Source organism: Vipera berus (assembly GCF_964194415.1).
Source record: "Vipera berus genome assembly, chromosome: 4".
Classification (NCBI taxonomy): domain Eukaryota; kingdom Metazoa; phylum Chordata; class Lepidosauria; order Squamata; family Viperidae; genus Vipera; species Vipera berus.
The window spans coordinates 5,901,958-5,919,750 of NC_138206.1; the positions used below are offsets into that span (position 1 = coordinate 5,901,958).

Here is a 17,793-nt window from a genome sequence, read left to right on the forward strand (position 1 = left end):
CGACCACAACTGAACCCCAAATTTCCGTTGCTAATCAGGACAGCTGTTAAGTGAGTTTTGCCCCATTTTACGACCTTCCTTGCCACGGTCGTTAGGTGAATCGCTGCAACCGTTAAGTTAGTAACATGGTTGTTAAGCGAACCTGGCTTCCCCTTTGGCTCACATAACCCCGGAACACTGAAACCGTCGTAAATATGACTTAGTTAACAAATGTCCAAATTTTGATCCCATGACGATGGGGGTGCTGCAACGATCGTAAGTGTGAAAAACGGTCAGAAGTCACTTTTGCCAGTGTGACTTTGAACGGTCACTAAACAAATGTCAGTAAGTGGAGGATCACCTATACTCCCACTGCATTTCAACCAGAGATTAAACAAAAGCTCAGGGCAGGTAATAAGCGAATAAATAAATGCTACATTGCATCCCTTAACGACTTTGCTTTAATCAGAACTGGACTTTTAATTAACCTGCCCAGACAAATTACAGCCAATGACTCTCTGGTAGTTACTGAATACAGCTGAGACTCAACGCTAAAGTTGCTTGGAGAAGAAGGAGAAATGCCAGGTGCCCACAACGAAGTATCATTTTGCAGTCCAGGGGAAAAAAATAAATAAAATTAGACAATTAAACAATCCTTGTGGTTGGGAACACGGTATGTGTATATGTTTATAGAAGAGTCTGAAGTGCATTAAAAAGGTAAAGGTTCCCCCGCACATGCGTGCTAGTTGTTTCCGACTCTAGGGAAGAGCCAGCGCTTGTCCGAGGACGTCTCCGTGGTCATGTGGCCGGCATGACTAGACGCCAGAGGCGCACGGAGCGCTGTTACCTTCCCACCGTAGTGGTCCCTATTTTTCTACTTGCATTTTTACGTGCTTTCGAACTGCTAGGTTGGCAGAAGCTGGGACGAGTAACAGGCGCTCACTCTGCTATGCGGCACTCGGGATTCGACCCGCCAAACTGCCGACCTTCTGATCGACAAGCTCAGCGTCCTAACCCACTGAGCCACCGCGTCCCACTGAGCCACCGCGTGCATTAGCAAATATTAAATATAGTTGTCTTGAAATATAAAGCAGCTGTAGATGGAGTTAACCTAGGTGATTTTAATAGAGGGCCACCTGTTATTGAGCAGAGTTTTAGCAATAGCACTCAGACTTATATCCCGCTTCAGTGTTTTACAGCACTCTCTCAGTGGTTTATAAATGTCAGCGTATTGCTGCCAACGATCTGGGCCCTCATTTTACCGACCTCGGAAGGATGGAAGGCTGAGTCAACCTTGAGTGTGTCAGCATCGAACTCCTAGCAGTGAGCAGTGAGTTAGCCTGTAGTGCTGTATGCATTCTAACCACTGTGCCGAAGGAAGAAAGGAAGGAAGGAAGGAAGGAAGGAAGGAAGGAAGGAAGGAAGGAAGGAAGGAAGGAAGGAAGGAAAGAAGGAAGGAAATAGCAATAGCACTTATATATCGCTTCAAAGTGCTCTACAGCCAGTGGTGGGATTCAGCCAGTTCGCACCACTTTGGCGGAACTGGTAGCTAATTTTTTTGTTGCCCAGGCCCAGAATGGACTTCCAGAAGCGGCATCCACACAGAGAACCGGTTGTTCACATAATTAAATCCCACTACTGTCTACAGCCCTCTCTAAGCAGTTTACAGAGTCAGCATATTTGCCCCCAACAATCTGGGTCCTCATTTTACCGACCTCAGAAGGATGGAAGGCTGAGTCAACCTTGAGCCAGTGAGGATCCAACTCCTGTAGTACTACATTCTAACCACTGTGCCACAGGAAAGAAGGGAGGGAGGGAGGGAGGGAGGGAGGGAGGAAGGAAGGAAGGAAGGAAGGAAGATAGCAATAGCACTTATATCCTGCTTCACACTGCTTTTCAGACCTCTCTAAGCGATTTGCAGAGTCAGCATATTTGCCCCCAACAATCTGGGTCCTCATTTTACCGACCTCGGAAGGATGGAAGGCTGAGTCAACCTTGAGCCGGTCAGGATCGAACTGTCGAACTGCAGGCAGCCAGCAGTCAGCAGAAGTAGCCTGCAGTACTGCATTCTAACCACTGGACCACCACGGTTTTAAAAGAAACAAACCACATCAAAATGAACTCAAGAATCAAATGAGGGGTCTTCAAAGAACAACATATTCAGGTTTCCATTGAGTGAAAAAGAACATTGACCACTGAGCCTGCTGGCCAAACCATGTCATATTATAAGGCTAAGAAATTCTTAGTGAATTCCTAGATAGCCAAAACGAGATCATCCATTCCAAGGACAGTACGTGGTCAATCCACAGTTGCAACCTTAACCCTTCAAACTGAAAAATGTACAGCATGGCTAGATTTATTGGTAAGAGAAGGACGAAGAAGGAGCCATTTTGAAAATGCAGTCCATATTATTCGATATTAAATATTACATTAAGCCACTTCTTTTCATCCCCACAAGATCACGTTTGTGCTTCTTTTGCGGCAGCAGACAAACCATGCTATGACATTATCTACCTTTAAGTGTGCCAGTAGAATAGCCTATAAAAAAAGAGTAAACAAAGAAATATTTTACCCAAAACCAAGTCGATAAGCTTAAGTTGGTTTCCTGCAAAATGATACTCTTATGTTTTCAAACTCTGGCCACTTCAGGCTTGTGGACTTCAACTCCCAGAATTCTCATCAAGCTGTGGAATTCTGGAACTTGAAGTCCACCCATCTGGAAGTGGACAAGTTTAAGAAATCGTGCATTATGTAATATAGTTGGAGAGGCTGAGCTTTAGCTCGTTATGGAAAGCTAGCTTTTTCTGCGGTCATGTTGTATGAACCAGATTTATTATCATGAACTATGTTCATGTTGTATGTTATGCTGTATGAACTAGGTATGTCTACTCTAGTCTAATGAAGGGCTTGGGATGAATGATAGCAGTATTCCAATATCTAAAGGGCTGCCACAAAGGGTGGGGGGGAAATCAACCAAAGCGCCTGAAGGCAGAACAAGAAGCAACGGATGGAAACTAATCAAGGAGAGAAGCAACCTGGAACTAAAAAGACAATAACAACAATTAATTGGCTTGCCTCCAGAGATTGTGGGTGTACCATCACTGGAGGTTTTCAAGAAGAGACTGGACAGCCATTTTCTCTGAAGCGCTATAGAGCAGGGGTGTCAAACTGCCGACCAGCGGGCCGGATGCGTCATGCCGAAACCACACTCACCCCATTGCCAGAGATGGAAAAAAACGTCGCGATACGTCACGACACGTCACGTGATGTTGTGAGTTTGACACCCCTGCTGTAGAGTCTCCTGCCTGAGCAGCGGGTTGGACTAGAAGACCTCTAAGGTCCCTTCCAACCTGTTATTCTATGTCAGACATGTCAAACACAAGGCCCGGGGGCCAGATCCGGCCCGCGAAGTGGTTTCATGTGGCCCGCGAAGCCATCCTGGAAACAGTGAGGGAACGGTCCCTGCTGCCTTGGCCCTGGCCCAGAGACCCTCCTTCTGCCATAGACCCTCAGATCTGTCCCACTCCCGCCCAGGCCCCCATAGGCACCCTTGATGCGAATGATGTAGAGCTGGCCATGCCCACCCAGTAGGCCATACGCACTCTAGCCATGCCCACCCAGTAGGACATGCCCACCTTGGCCATACCCACCTGGCTCCCTGAGGGCAACCGCAATGCTGATGCGGCCCTCAATGAAATTGAGTTTGACACCCCTGTTCTATGTTAACTAGCTATGGCTCTCTTTAGTTGTGGGAATGTTTCACGGGATGAAGACAGGATCTGGTTCCTTGAGCTGACTGGAAAACGCAGATGTGGGGTCCTTGGTGCTCTCTGAGCTTGGTGGTTTTCTTGGAGATATTTCACTACAAAACTAGGTAACGACATGAGAGCTAGATGGAAGTGGGGAGGAGGAGGAGGAGGACTATGGCGTCCTCGGTGCTCTCTGAACTTGGTGGTTTTCTGGCAGACGTTTCATTACCTAGCTAGGTAACACCATCCGTGTCGCTAGCATCAAGAGCCCCTCAGTTCAAGCCTGAGCTGCAAATATTCCCTTTTGTCGGTAAAACGTAGATGCCCTTACCAATAGTGGTGGTGAGAAAGGAGACCAACTCGGATTCTTTTCCATCGTTGTAAAAGGCCAGGTGCCACATTCCAGAATCCAAATACTGGATAAATCCTGTCTCATGGCTGGCCGGTGGCACAAAGCCCTTTTGTTGTCGTTGTGGTCCTTCTAGACTCCTGGCTTCCTGATTCAGCAGCCTCCGTCCGTCCAGCAGCTCGACAAAGTCAAACTGCAACATACACAAATGGGAAGAACACAGGGGTTGAAACGAAGGCCACCTTTATACTTCCAGGTCACAGAGAGTCCTTGACTTACAATAATTCAATTAGTGACCCTTCAAAGTTACAACAGCACCGAAACAAGTTATTTATGACCACTTTCCACACTTACAACCATTGCAGCATCCCCATGGTCATGGGATCAAAATTCGGAGGCTTGGCAACTGGCATGTACTTATGACGGTTGCAGTGTCCCAAGGTCACGCGATCCCCTTTTGCGATCTTCTGACAAGCGGTCAATGGGGAAGCCAGATTCACTTAACAACCGCGTTGCTAACTTAACAGCTGCAGTGATTCGCTTAACAACTGTGACAAAAAAAGTCGTAACATGCGGCAAAAATTCGCTTGCCAAAAATATGTCCCTTAACAACACAAATTTTGGCTCAAGTGAGGTCATAAGTCAAGGACAGTGACCATTCAAAATTACGACAGACTGCCCTGGGGCTACCTACCTATGGCTTGGTTCTGACTTTCTGATGGCTGGGCCTCCTTGAGGTCACATGAATGTATTTGGGGTGATCAGCAACTGCTCCGCATTTATGACCATTTGTGGCATCTCATGGTCATGTGACTGCATTTTTATGATACTTTTGCCACACACACAAAAAAACCTGGGCATTTACTTCTGTTTTTTTCCGCCAAATCAGCCCATAGCAGACAATGGTTTCACTTAATGACCATCGTATTCACTTAATGACAACTGTATTTTGTTAAATGACCCCTGTTCGTTTAATGATGGCTGCCACAGACGTATAATGAGGTAGGTCACCTGGTTGACCCACTTTACAACGGTCATGACTTGCAACCATAACGGACAGGCACCCTTCTGGTCATAAGCCGAGGACTCCCTGTAATTTTGTGTAAAAGCTAGAAACTAAACTAAAAAAATATACACTCCCCTCAGATTAACACAGGTGTACCCACACTTGGAAATTGGCCTGTTCTATTTCCCCTCGTAATCTGAAGCAGAGGAGTGAAGACAAGGCCGGGGTGGTAACCCAGGGGTCTTCAAACTTGGCCCTTTTATGACTTGTGGACTTCAACTCCCAGAATTCCTCAGCCAGGCACGCTGGCTGAGGAATTCTGGGAGTTGAAGTCAACAAGTCATGAAGGGGCCAAAGTTTCCCCCGTGCTGGCTCAGGAATTCTGGGAGTTGAAGTCCGCAAGTCATAAAGGGGCCATAGTTCCCCCATGCTGGCTGAGGAATTCTGGGAGTTGAAGTCCACCAGTCATAAAAGGGCCAAGTTTGAGGACCCCCTGTGGTAACCAAATTCTACAGCCATGAGAGAAACTATAGGATCCCTTCAGAACGATCTAAAATCTTGCCTTAGGGTGATTTACCAGGAGATCCCAGCTTCCTCTAAATCTTATGAAAAGATCATAGAAAACAGAATACAGTAGTCCTCAGCTTACGACCACAATTGAGCCCAACGTTTCTGTTGCTAAGCGAGACATTGTTAAGTGAGTTTTGCCCCATTTTACCACCTTTCATGCCACAGTTCTTAAGACTTAGGTGACTCACTGCAGTTGTTAAGTTAGTAACACATTGCTAAGCGAATCTGGCTTCCCCATTAAATAAATAAACAAACCTTTATTGTCAAAGTACAACATGTGTACATTGAGATTAGCTGAGCCTCCCCCCCCCCGTGCTCCCTCCCCCCAACACACAGTGACAACAAACCCTCCATCCTACCACACCATGTGAACCAACTACACCACACACCGGCCTCCCAAGTCAATTCTGCATAAGTTCACAGAGATTACATCCCATTCAAAAGCCTAACAGCCCACGGATAAAAGCTGTTTTTCAGCCTGTTGGTACGGCTGGCTATATTCCTATATCTCCTACCCGATGGTAGGAGAGTAAAGAGATACCGGTCCAGGCTGTGAGTCATCCCTGAGAATTTTCCTCACTCTTCCAAGGCAGTGAGCCCTGGCGAGGTCATCCAGTGGTGTCAGGGGACAGCCCACAATGTCTTGTGCTGTGCTCACTACCCTCTGTAATACTTTCCTATCCGCGGCTGTCAGACCAGCATACCAAACCACAATACCATACGAGAGGACGCTCTCTATAGTAGACCGGTAAAAGAGGGTCATTAGCCGTTGTTCTACCCTGTTCTTCCGCAAGACCCTAAGAAAGTGGGTTGTGTTAACTTGGGTTGTGTTAACACACCTGGGTTGTGTTAACTTTCCAGGTCAGATCTTCACAGAGGTAGACTCCCAGAAATTTAAAGAAGGAAACTCTCTCCACACAGTCCTCCCCGATGTAAAGTGGGGCAGGTTCCTCCTTTTTTCTCCGGACGTCTAACAGAAGGTCACAAAAGGGGACCACATGAGACCTGGGACACTGCAAACCACCATAAATATGAGTCAGTAGCCAAGCGTCTGAATTTTGATCAGGAGACCATGGGGATGCTGCAATGGTCATAAGTATGAAAACAGTCGTAAGTTATGTTATTCAGTGCCCTTGTAATTTTGAACGGTCACTCAATGAATGGTTGTTAAGTAGAGCACTACCTGTAATAAAGAGAGGGGAAGCTCATTCAGTCTTGAAAGATTCTATTCCTTTAGCTTTACAATCAACGAGTCCTGGGATTTCCTTGTGGTCTCCCATCCCAGTCTGACCATTATGGGCTTTATTATGCAATTAAACGAACTAAGTTCAAAGCATGAGTAGTAATCCTTCTAGTTTTATTTGCATTGATCCGATCTCCTCAGAATCCACCTCACCTGGGTGTGCGAAGGTGGGAGTCCTTTTCTTCCATAAATCCCAACCAGGGCCGATTTTCCCAATGAAACATTAAATTTCAAATGTACAGGATGGTCAATGAACACCTGAGATCTCCAAAATAGGCTGGGAGGGATTTTCTGCATGACTCGTCTGCCAACGTCAATCTCGCCGGTGTCTATAAAACTGTCTTCGGGGAAAAAAGTACTGGACTTTCCTGCTGAAATATAGGAAAATAAAAACAAAATCTTGGATTAAATGAAGATTCTCTTAATTGAAAAATTATCTCCTCTTTGGACAATCAAGGCATTCCCCCCCAAAAAAAACCACAAAAGTTTGAGAGGCTGTAAAACCACGAATTTCCAATCTTCTATTCCTTTGGAATTATTATTGAAATTATTATTTTTTTAATGTTACATACTAAATAAATGCTGTTAGATATCTTTCTTCCCTCTGCTGTCATTTTTATGGTCCTTTTACAGGAGCAAGGTAGGCAGAAATACATATTAAGGCTACCTTCAATTGATTGTTGTTGTTGTTGTTATTATTATTACCGTTGTGTCTTTATTTAGGAAAATATCTTTTCAGAAAGAAAAAGAATGGAAAAGTACCTCTTCAGACAATTATAGTCAGTTTTACTTGTATGAAAGCCTTTCCTTCTGTGTTTGTTGTTATTGAAAAAAGTACCGTATTTTCCGGCGTATAAGACGACTGGGCGTATAAGACGACCCCCCAACTTTTGAGGTGATTTTCATGGGTTAAAAAGTCGTCTTATACGCCGGAAAATACGGTAGGAAAAAATGAAATTAAAAACCACAAAGAGCAACACACAAATTTAATCTCTTTGCACCCTTTGCATTTTCTCATTATTAATTTCTTTGCTCCCAAATTTAAAATAGTGTTATGAAGATTTTAAGGCCACCTTAGATTCTTTTCTACAAGTGTATTAACGGAGGAGCCACATAGCCTCTGCACACTAAACCTGTGTTTTTTTTAATTCATTTTAATCTCTTATAATTTATTCTGGTGTTGAATTTATAATTGCTTTTATTTCCATATGTTTTATTACGTTGCAAGCCGCTCAGTATCTTCTCACACCATGAGTCGAAAGGGAAGTAAATTTGATAAATACAGGTAGTCCTCAATTTACGACCACAACTGAGCCCAAAATCTCTTGCTAAGCAGAACATTTGTTAAGTGAGTTTTGTCTCGTTTTACGACTTTACTTGTTAAATGAACCACTGCAGTTAAGTTAGCAACACAGCTGTTAAGTGAATCTGGCTTCCCCCATTGACTTTGCTTCTCAGAAGGGCACAAAAGGGGATCACAACCGTCAAAAGTACATGCCAGTTGCCAAGTGTCTGAATTTTGATTACATGACCATGGGGACGCTGCAACGGTCATTAAGTGTGAACAATGGGCATAAATCACTTTTTTCAGTGCTGTTGTAACTTTGGTCACTAAATGAACTGCTTTAAGTCGAGGATTACCTGTAAGTAAAAATAAATCTTCTTCCTGTTTTTGCCCCCACTGAGGTTACTAGACCTCAGTGGGCAAATTTGGGGTCCTTCTTTTTAAAATTATACATTTCTGCCACTTGGTGTGCTTTTTTGACATTTGCTAGAGCTTCACACTTAATTTAATTTAATTTAATAATATTTCTATACCGCCCTTCTCCCGAAGGACTCAGGGCGGTTCACAGGGCAAGAATAAAATACAAAGTTACAAATATTAAAAGGAGATTAAATAATTGCCCGATTTTAAAACTTATCTGTAGATGTGTATTTTTGAGCTCACTGGGCTGGCTATTCATCCCTGAATTTCAGAAATACATCAAGCTCAAAGAAAGATAAACATCCAGATCTGTATTCTTCCATCTTGGAAACTTCAAGAGGAGTGGACTTCAACTCCCAGAATTCCCCAGCCATTCATGCTGGTTGGGGAATTCTGGGAATTGAAGTCCACCCCTCTTTGTGGGAAACCGCTCTTACGCCAAGTTGGAGACAGCGCTGTCATTTTCTTCCTTTATTGAAAAATAAATGGAAGTGGTTTTTTTGGGAATAAAGAATTAAAACGTTCCCTCTCCAGCCGCAGTCTTTTTATGTAGCCAAATTCCCTGACAATACCCTGTTTTAATGGCAAGAATTTCGGTGAGGAGTATATTCTTGCAGCCATAACATATTTTTATATTCCAGACAGTAAAAGTCTACTTAAAACTTAAGTGATTCCATCTGTTAGGAAGTTAACACAAATCCCCCCCTGTGGACAGATTAGCTGCTTTGGTGTTAGTTTATTTAAAATATGTGCGGTATTTGTGGGTATGTGAACATTCAACTGAAAAGAGAGTTTTCTTGTACAGAGACTGGAATTTGCACAGACAACCACTAAAAACTCGGCTGCAGTTCCAGAAACATCTAATAATGGAAGTCTCATCTCACCCACACTAAAATAAGCAATTTTTGAATTCAGCTTTCCAACATTTAAGACTCAAAAAAATCAAGTACAGGCAGCCCTCAGCTTACAACGGTTTCATTCAGTAACCGTTCAAAGTTACAGCGCCGCTGAAAAAAGTGACTAAGGGCTGTTTTCACACACTGACGACCGTCGCAACCTTCCCACGGTCACGTGATCAAAATTCAGATATGCTTGGTTCTTGACTCGTATTTATGACGGTGGCAGTGTCCTGGGGGAATCACGTGATCACTTTTCCCGACTTTCTGACAAGCAAAGCCAACGGGGAAGCCAGATTTACTTAACAACCGTGTTACTAACTTAACAGCCGCAGTGATTCACTTAACAACTGTGGCAAGGAAGGTCGTAAAGTGGGACAAAAACTCTCTTGCTTAGCAAACAGAAATTTTGCGCTCAACTGTTTCTGGGTCTTGAGTCAGCTCCTGAATAAAGTGCCAAATAGTTAACTCCTTTAAAATACAGGTAGTCCTTGACTTACGACCATAACTGAGCCCGTAATTTACACTGCTAAGCAAGACAGCTGTTAAAGGAGTTTTTGCCTCATTTTATGATCTTTCTTCACCGTTGTTAAGTGAATCACTCTGGCTGTTACAAATTAGCAACCCCGTTACTAAGCGAATCTGCCTTCCGCATTGACTTTGCGGGTCAGAAGGTTGCAAAAAGGGATCACGTGACCCCGGGACACGGCAACCGTCATAAATATGAATCAGTTGCCAAGCATCTGAATTTTGATCAGGTGACCATGGGGATGCTGCAACGGTCTTAAGTGTGAAAAGTGTGAAACCCTATACCATTGTCCGAAATGGTATAGGGTTTCCTGCCTGAGCAGGGGGTTGGACTGGATGACCTCCAAGGTCCCTTCCAACTTTATTATTATTATTATTATTATTATTATTATTATTATTATTATTATTATTATTATTATTATTATTATTATTATTATTATTATTATTATTATTATAAAAGGGGTCCTGAATCAGTTTTTCCCAGTGCCGTTGTAACTTTAAATGGTCACTAAATGAATGTCTGTTAAGTCGAGGACTACCTGTGTATGGAGGCTTGACTAAGACCCCTCTGGGCTTTGGGGTTAATACACTGAGCAATCTTTTTAGTCTGATTGTCTGGATGGCGTGTAGCAGGATCAAGGAGGAGATCTGGGTGCGAAGCCTCCAATCCCTTCCTGGCTTCTGAACTTTCTGCTTTCCGATGTCAGGAGGCAACTTGATCACGTTCTGTGGATTTACGCCCCATTTTTAGCACCCCCTTTCTCATGGTGGTGGAAAACTTTGGGGTGGAGGGGGAAGATGAAAGCAATTATGATGTCTTCATTTTCCTGGACGTAGCAATGGCTTCCTTTGCAATGGACCACATGTTTTTCTGGGTCTTTGGGGTGGAAAATTAGGGACTTTCCTCCCGCCGGTTCTCATTTTCATATGTTCACATAGATTGGCCTGGTCTGTGTCTCTCTGTCTCTCTCTATATATACATCCTTCGTCTATTATCTCTCTTTCTCTCTCTCTCTCCCTCTTTTTACTTACCTCTACCTCTCTATTGTCTATCTATCAATCATCTGTCTGTCTTCTGTCTCTATCCATCCTTTGGCTGTTAATCATCTCTCTCTCTCTCTCTCTCTCTTCTATCCATCATCCCTCCCTCTCCTCTCCCTATCTCCATGTCTCTATTGTCTGTCTATCTATCTGTCTGTCTTCTGTCTCTATCCATCCTTTGGCTGTTATCTATCTATCTATTCATCCATCCATCCATCCATCCATCCATCCATCCATCCATCCTCTCTGTCCTCCCTTCCTACCTCTATGTCTCTATTGTCTGTCAATCTATCTATCTGTCTGTCTTCTGTCTCTATCCATCCTTTGGCTGTTATCTATCTATCCATCCATCCATCCATCCTCCCTGTCCTCCCTTCCTACCTCTATGTCTCTATTGTCTGTCAATCTATCTATCTGTCTGTCTTCTGTCTCTATCCATCCTTTGGCTGTTATCTATCTATCTATCTATCTATCTATCTATCTATCTATCCATCCATCCATCCTCCCTGTCCCCCCTTCCTACCTCTATGTCTCTATTGTCTGTCAATCTATCAATCATCTGTCTGTCGTCTGTCTCTATCCATCCTCTGGCTGTTATCTATCTATCTATCTATCTATCTATCTATCTATCTATCTATCTATCTATCTATCTATTCATTCTATCCATCCTCCCTCCCTCCCTCTATATCTCTATTGTCTGTCTAGCTATCAATCATCTGTCTGTCTTCTGTCTCTATCTATCTTCCAGCTGTTAATCATATCATCTGTCTGTCTGTCTGTCATCTATTTATCATCTATATATCACCGCTATCCATCTCCCCCCCCAACTCTCTCTCTGTTATCTATCACTCTATTTCTCTATCTCTGTATCAGAGAACATACAAAGAGATCCGCGGTGGCCGTGCAGAGTGGCCAGATTTTTATCGATCCCCAGATGAACACAGATGAACTGGAATCCGATCATTGACATCTGAACTAATAAAGCCATTGCTAGAAACACTCAGCCATCCCCCTCAAAACAGCCGAATGGATGCTTCAGGTACATGCGACGGCTATCTGCACGTGTCTCTGAAGTCACAGTTGAGTTCTAGATATTTCATTTGTGAGCCAGAACTTTTGGAGAAGAGAGAACGGGTTTGAATTCAGCTAGATTATCAGCGCAGAACAAAAAGTTCTTAATTTCCCCGTCTTTTTACTTTAATGGGGGAAAAATGTGCTGCTCTCATAGCAGAAACAATCCTGACACAAGATTTTAACCTCTTACAAGTTTCTCCGGAGATACTGTGAATAGGTTGTCAAGCTGCCATAATTTTCCTAAGCAAAGGATGATTTTTACACAGCTTTGAATAGTTAACAGTTTACTACTTTCAGCTAGTAGAAATGTCTTCTGGCATCCCGAGAAGCCAGATAAATTTTAGAAAACATGGAGTTTTCTTGGACAGGGAAGGATAGGAAAGAACAACTTCCAGATATTGAAGCACTGAGAAAAAAGTTAAATAATTGTGCTTCCTTTTGCTTCTACAGATAGTCCTTGATTTATGACCACAACTGGGATTAGAATTTGGGGTCCATCAAAAGTCGGAGTAGATGTAAATCAAGTTGCCAAGTGACTGGACCTGATTTTATGAACATTTTTTACAATGGCCGTAAAGCGAGTCACTGTGGTCACGAAGTGAATCACATGGCCGTTAAGCAAATCCAGGTTCTCCAATGGGGGAATTGGCAAAGTCATTGGGGAAGCCGGCGGGAAAGGTTGCAAATCGTGATCGTGTGAAGAATCGCTTAACGACCAGAGCCCCCCCCCAAAAAAAAAGTTGTAAAATCGGGTATGGTCACATAAATGCCTCATTTAATGACTGCACCACTTAATGCCAAATTTTCTGATCCCAGTTGTGATCCTAACTAGAGGATCACCTGTAGGTTTTCCACCGATTTCCAAAATGGGAAATAATTCAAGAATCTGGTCTCGAGACAGCAAATGATGAGGAAACGTGTGGCTACAGGGAGCTTTTAAACATATTTTGGTGTTAGGCATAACATTTCACCAGCAAAATCACCATGGAAAACAACAGCAACAACGAAGAGTAATTAAGCAAGAAACATCAACATTTGGTATCCCTCTGTGTGTATGTGGGGGGAGAAAAAGGAGCGTTAAAACAAACTATTTTAACTTATCAACACATGTCAACGAAGAGAGGAAGATTTTGAAAGAACATACATAAATAAATAAATACACATATGAAAGAGAATTTTTTTTCCCCTTGGTGGATGGCTCCGGATGGACTGTGGAGTGAAAAATGTACGTTTGGGTCAGCATTGGGAGAAGGGAGAGATGACAATGTGAGTGCGTGCAGAACTACTGACTCTAGAACATTCCGGAATGAAGAGGCAACGGGAGGGGAAGGCAATGATGTTATGAGGGTGGTTCTCTGGAATCCAGAGGCAGAGAGACACACAACAAGGACAAACACATCAACCGTACCTTCCCCGGCACCTTTGCCTTTCCTCTCAGGTAACTCTATCCCTGTGCCCCCTGAGGCATGCAAGGAGACGTCTGTTGGCATTGGCCAACTGCCGGCTGTATCTTCCGTGATCTCAAACATCTGCCCTTCCATCGGCTGCAGGTGCCAGTTTAGGCCAAACAGGTGCATGGCTGCGGTGAGCAACGAGAAAAGTCAACTTTGGGGTGGGGGAGATCTTCCTTCACCGAGCAGAATTGTGAAATGTCAAAAACAAAACAAAACAAAAAAACCAGGGCTGACATCGGACGTTCAATCCCTCCGGGTTCCATAATCAGCATTAGAATTTGTCTTGGAGGCCTTTTGGTTTGATAGATAAAGGCGGCTTGCATCTAGGACAGGGGTCTTCAAACTTGGCCCTTTGATGACTTGTGGACTTCCACTCCCAGAATTCCTCAGCCAGCGTGCCTGGCTGAGGAATTCTGGGAGTTGAAGTCTACAAGTCATAAAAGAGGCAAGTTTGAAGACCCCGGATCTAAGAGAACATCCCTCAGTTGGGTCTCCAGATGAGGCGGGCATTCTACCTCCAGAATTCCTCCCTGTTTTGGCCAAAATCTGGAGGAGGATTCAAGGTAATGCAGCTCCAACTCATTAGAGGAATAGGCTTTATTGACAGACTAGGTGCAGGGAAATCTAGATTTTAGTCTATCTTCTACCACGAAAGCTAACCATGTGGCTTAAGAGTCATTTGTTCTTGCTCAACCCAACAGCCACTGTGACTTAAGAGGTGAGTAGATCACCTCTTACAAACAGCAATGGGTCCTCCCTAAGTGACCTTGGACTAATCATATTCTCCCTTTGCCCAACCTAACTCACAGGAAAGTTGAGGGGAAAGTAGTAAGAAGGGACACTGATCTTAATTCATTGTCTTAATCTCCAGAATTAAAAGGTGGGATATCAAACAAGCAAATAACCAACCAACCAACCACAAACTGTGAAAGTCTACTCAACTTGTGGACTTCAAACTCCAACTGGGGAATTCTGGGTGTTGAAGTCCACAAGTCTTAAAAGTTGCTAAAGTTGGACACTCTTGGTCTATCTTCCAGTAATACAGCAAGGTTGAGATCCTATATAAGAATAGCAGATGCTACGGGTAATGCCTACTCTGAGGTAGGATTCAGCATTTGTGAATACAGGTAGTCCTCGACCTACAACCACAATTAAGCCCAAAATCTCAGTCGCTAAGTGAAGCATTCGTTAAGTGAATTTTGCCCCATTTGACGGCATTTCTTGCTGCAGTTGTTAAAGGAAGCACTGCAGTTGTTAAGTTAGTAAGATGGTTGTTAAGTGAATCTGGCTTCTCCATTGATTTTGCTTGTCAGAAGGTCGCAAAAGGGGATCACAGGACCTCCGGGACATTGCAACTCATCATAAATAGGAGTTAGTTGTCAAACATCTGAATTTTGATCACATGACCACGGGGATGCTGCACAAGTCATGAAGGGGCCATAGTTCCCTCATGCTGGCTCAGGAATTCTGGGAATTGAAGTCCACGAGTCATAAAAGAGCCAAGGTTGCCCACCCTTGGTCTAATGGTTTGAGTGTCCTCTTCTTTGCGGGACATTTTTTGATCGCTGAATCTAACTTACATATCTAAGATTTTCTCGGAGGAGGCCCAAGCCTTTGCATCTGATGTTCTTACAGGATCTCAAATTTCCTGTATTACTGAGGTCTATTTGAAGCGATCCTCAGTAGCAAGAGAGGTTCTATTAACAAAAATGGGGCGCACACTTAGAAAATGGGGACTATACATCATGGTGTCTTGCCTCGCTACTCTTCCTCTTTCACTTCTTCCCGTGCTAAACAAGCCCAACCTGCTTAGCGTTTTCAAGATCAGCGAAGGTTGGCTAGATGCCTCCACCGCTTTCTGTGAAGCTGACAGAAGCAGCGACGCAATGTCCCTCAAGAACGGACGGCGTTATAAACACCACAAGAGGAGAAGTCAGTAGCACAATTTAGTCCTTGACCTATAATGACAATTGACTCCACAATTTCCATTGCTAAGCGAGACAGTTGTTAATTTTGCCTCATTTTACGACCTTTCTTGCCACAGATGTTACGTGAACCACGGCAGTGGTTACCGTGTTTCCTCGAAAATAAGACCGGGTCTTGTATTAATTTTTGCTCCAAAAGAGGCATCAGGGCTTATGTTACGGTTAGGTCTTATTTTCGGGGAAACACGGAAGGTTACTAACACGGTTGTTAAGTGAATCTGGCTTCCCCCATTAACTTTACTTGTCAGAAGGTCGTAAAAAGTCATCCCAGCCGTCACAAATACACGCCAGCTTCCAAGGGTCCAGATTTTGATCACGTGACCGTGGGGAATGCTGCAAAGTGTGAAAAAACGGTCACTTTCCCCCCTGCCGTTTCCACTTCAATGAAAGGACATAACTCAAAGGACCACTTGCAATGCAAGTAATATTAGCTAACAGCAAAAGTGCATCTAATAATTCAGCTCCCGTGACTAGCAAGGGGTGGGAGGATGCCCACTGCACAAGGAACACAGCAAAGAGAAACAAACAGTGTGAACAATTTGTGCGTCATGTTTTCTTTGCACGTTAAATTAACACAGCAAAAATGTGGCAAGTTGAAATAAGCCAACAACTGCGTAACAAGCAGCAGCAGCAAAGCTCAGACCTAATTGGGCGATGCAGGCAGGAGGGGAAAAGTTGATTAGCTATAAAGATGATTTCCCAACTTCCTTTTCCAACCTCTGATTCCAACCCAAACGCCGTCACTGGCTCATTTTGTGCCGCCTATTGAAAGCAACGCCATTCCTGCTTTTATGCGTCAACCTTGTGAGGTAGTCCGGATAAGAAGCACAGCCAGGAGTGCTAGCTCTGTCTTTGTTTGTAAGGGGACGTTAACAGAGTCATGCAAGGCTGAAAGGGTCTCTTCCCATCACTTTAGGGTCTGCAAAGACAGGAAGGGTCCTGTTCTGTACCAGCCTACTACCGGCCCTGCAGAAAAGGCAGGGACAACCCCTTTACAAAAAGGCAAGCCTGCCAAATTTATTGACATAAAACAGAGCAAAACCAAACACGAACCATGAAACAGGAGCTATTCAAACGGTTGCCTTCAGCAAACCAGCCCTCCCACACATTCCCCTTTTAAACAGTTCAGGGCGTGGCTTCTCTCTGCCTCCTTCCGAGGTGCCCCATTGCCTTCCTCTGTTTACTCCTGATTGACTGCCTCCTGCGTTGGGCGTCCTTGAACAGGGCCAGCTGTGGGTCATCTTCATCCACGCTGTCAGGCTCACACAGCTGGGTCTGTGTCGTAACCAGATGGGAGGGGCCTGGCTGAGGGCTCTGCGAAACCTCAGGGCTGTCCTCCGCAACACCCCCCCTCCTCCTCCTCTGAATCGTCCGACCCAACTGCCAAACCCACAGGCTGACCCTGAATCACAACAGGTCCCTTCTGAGATCTTTGACACCTCCTCTTCCTTCGCTGGGCTCAGCTGCCTCTTATCCCACTGTTCTCTAGTCTGTGGCTTTTCCTTCTCTCTCCCAAGGCCCTTTGCTTATACCCTGGTATTTGAGAATAACAGAATAAAGGAAGGGACCTTGGAGGTCTTCTAGTCCAACCCCCTGCTCAAGCAGGAGACCAAAGGGTTGTCCAGTCTCTTCTTAAAAACCTCCAGGCTTGGAGCACCCGCAGCTTCCGGAGGCAAGCCCAAAATAGCTTTTTTCCCCTCAAACTGTTTTGAATGCACGTAGGTAGTTGGCAATGCAATCGCACCCGTCCTTTCTAAGATGCCATTTGTTTGGGACTCCGCACGTCATGTTTACAAACAGCAACAGATCCGTTTTGATTTATTTGTTAGGCTGACCTTCTGCCTTTGATTCCACAGCTGAAGGCAATATATATACTCCTCCTCCTCCTCCTCCTCGTCCTCCTCCTCCTCCTCCTCCTCCTTTTTGCCCATGCCAACAACAACAACAAAAAAACACCTGTGAAGTAACTTGTACAGGCAATCTTTGACCTATGATCACAATTTCCACTGCTAAGCAAGACGGTGGCTAAGTGAATTTTGCCCCATTTTATGACCTTTCATTTTATGACCGAGTGGTTAAGTTAGTAACGGGTATGTTTCACTGAATCGGGCTTCCCCCTTGACTTTTGCTTGTCAGAGAGGAGATCACGTGACCCCCAGGGAGAGTACAACTGTTGTAAGTACATGCCAGTTGCCGAGCCTCTGAATTTTGATC

General features: G+C 44.2%; 1 protein-coding gene across 1 annotated transcript in view; it reads right to left on the reverse strand.

Moving 5' to 3' along the window:
- The window catches only part of TENM4 (teneurin transmembrane protein 4), a 315,526-nt gene that overhangs the window by 127,192 nt on the left and 170,541 nt on the right, over window positions 1–17,793 (reverse strand). The window contains exons 6-8 of the mRNA XM_081327781.1: window positions 13,549–13,719; window positions 7,050–7,264; window positions 4,060–4,270 (exon numbers count right to left, since the gene is read on the reverse strand). Of these exons, the coding sequence (XP_081183907.1) occupies window positions 4,060–4,270; window positions 7,050–7,264; window positions 13,549–13,719 (597 nt within the window). The remainder of the gene's footprint in view (window positions 1–4,059; window positions 4,271–7,049; window positions 7,265–13,548; window positions 13,720–17,793) is intronic.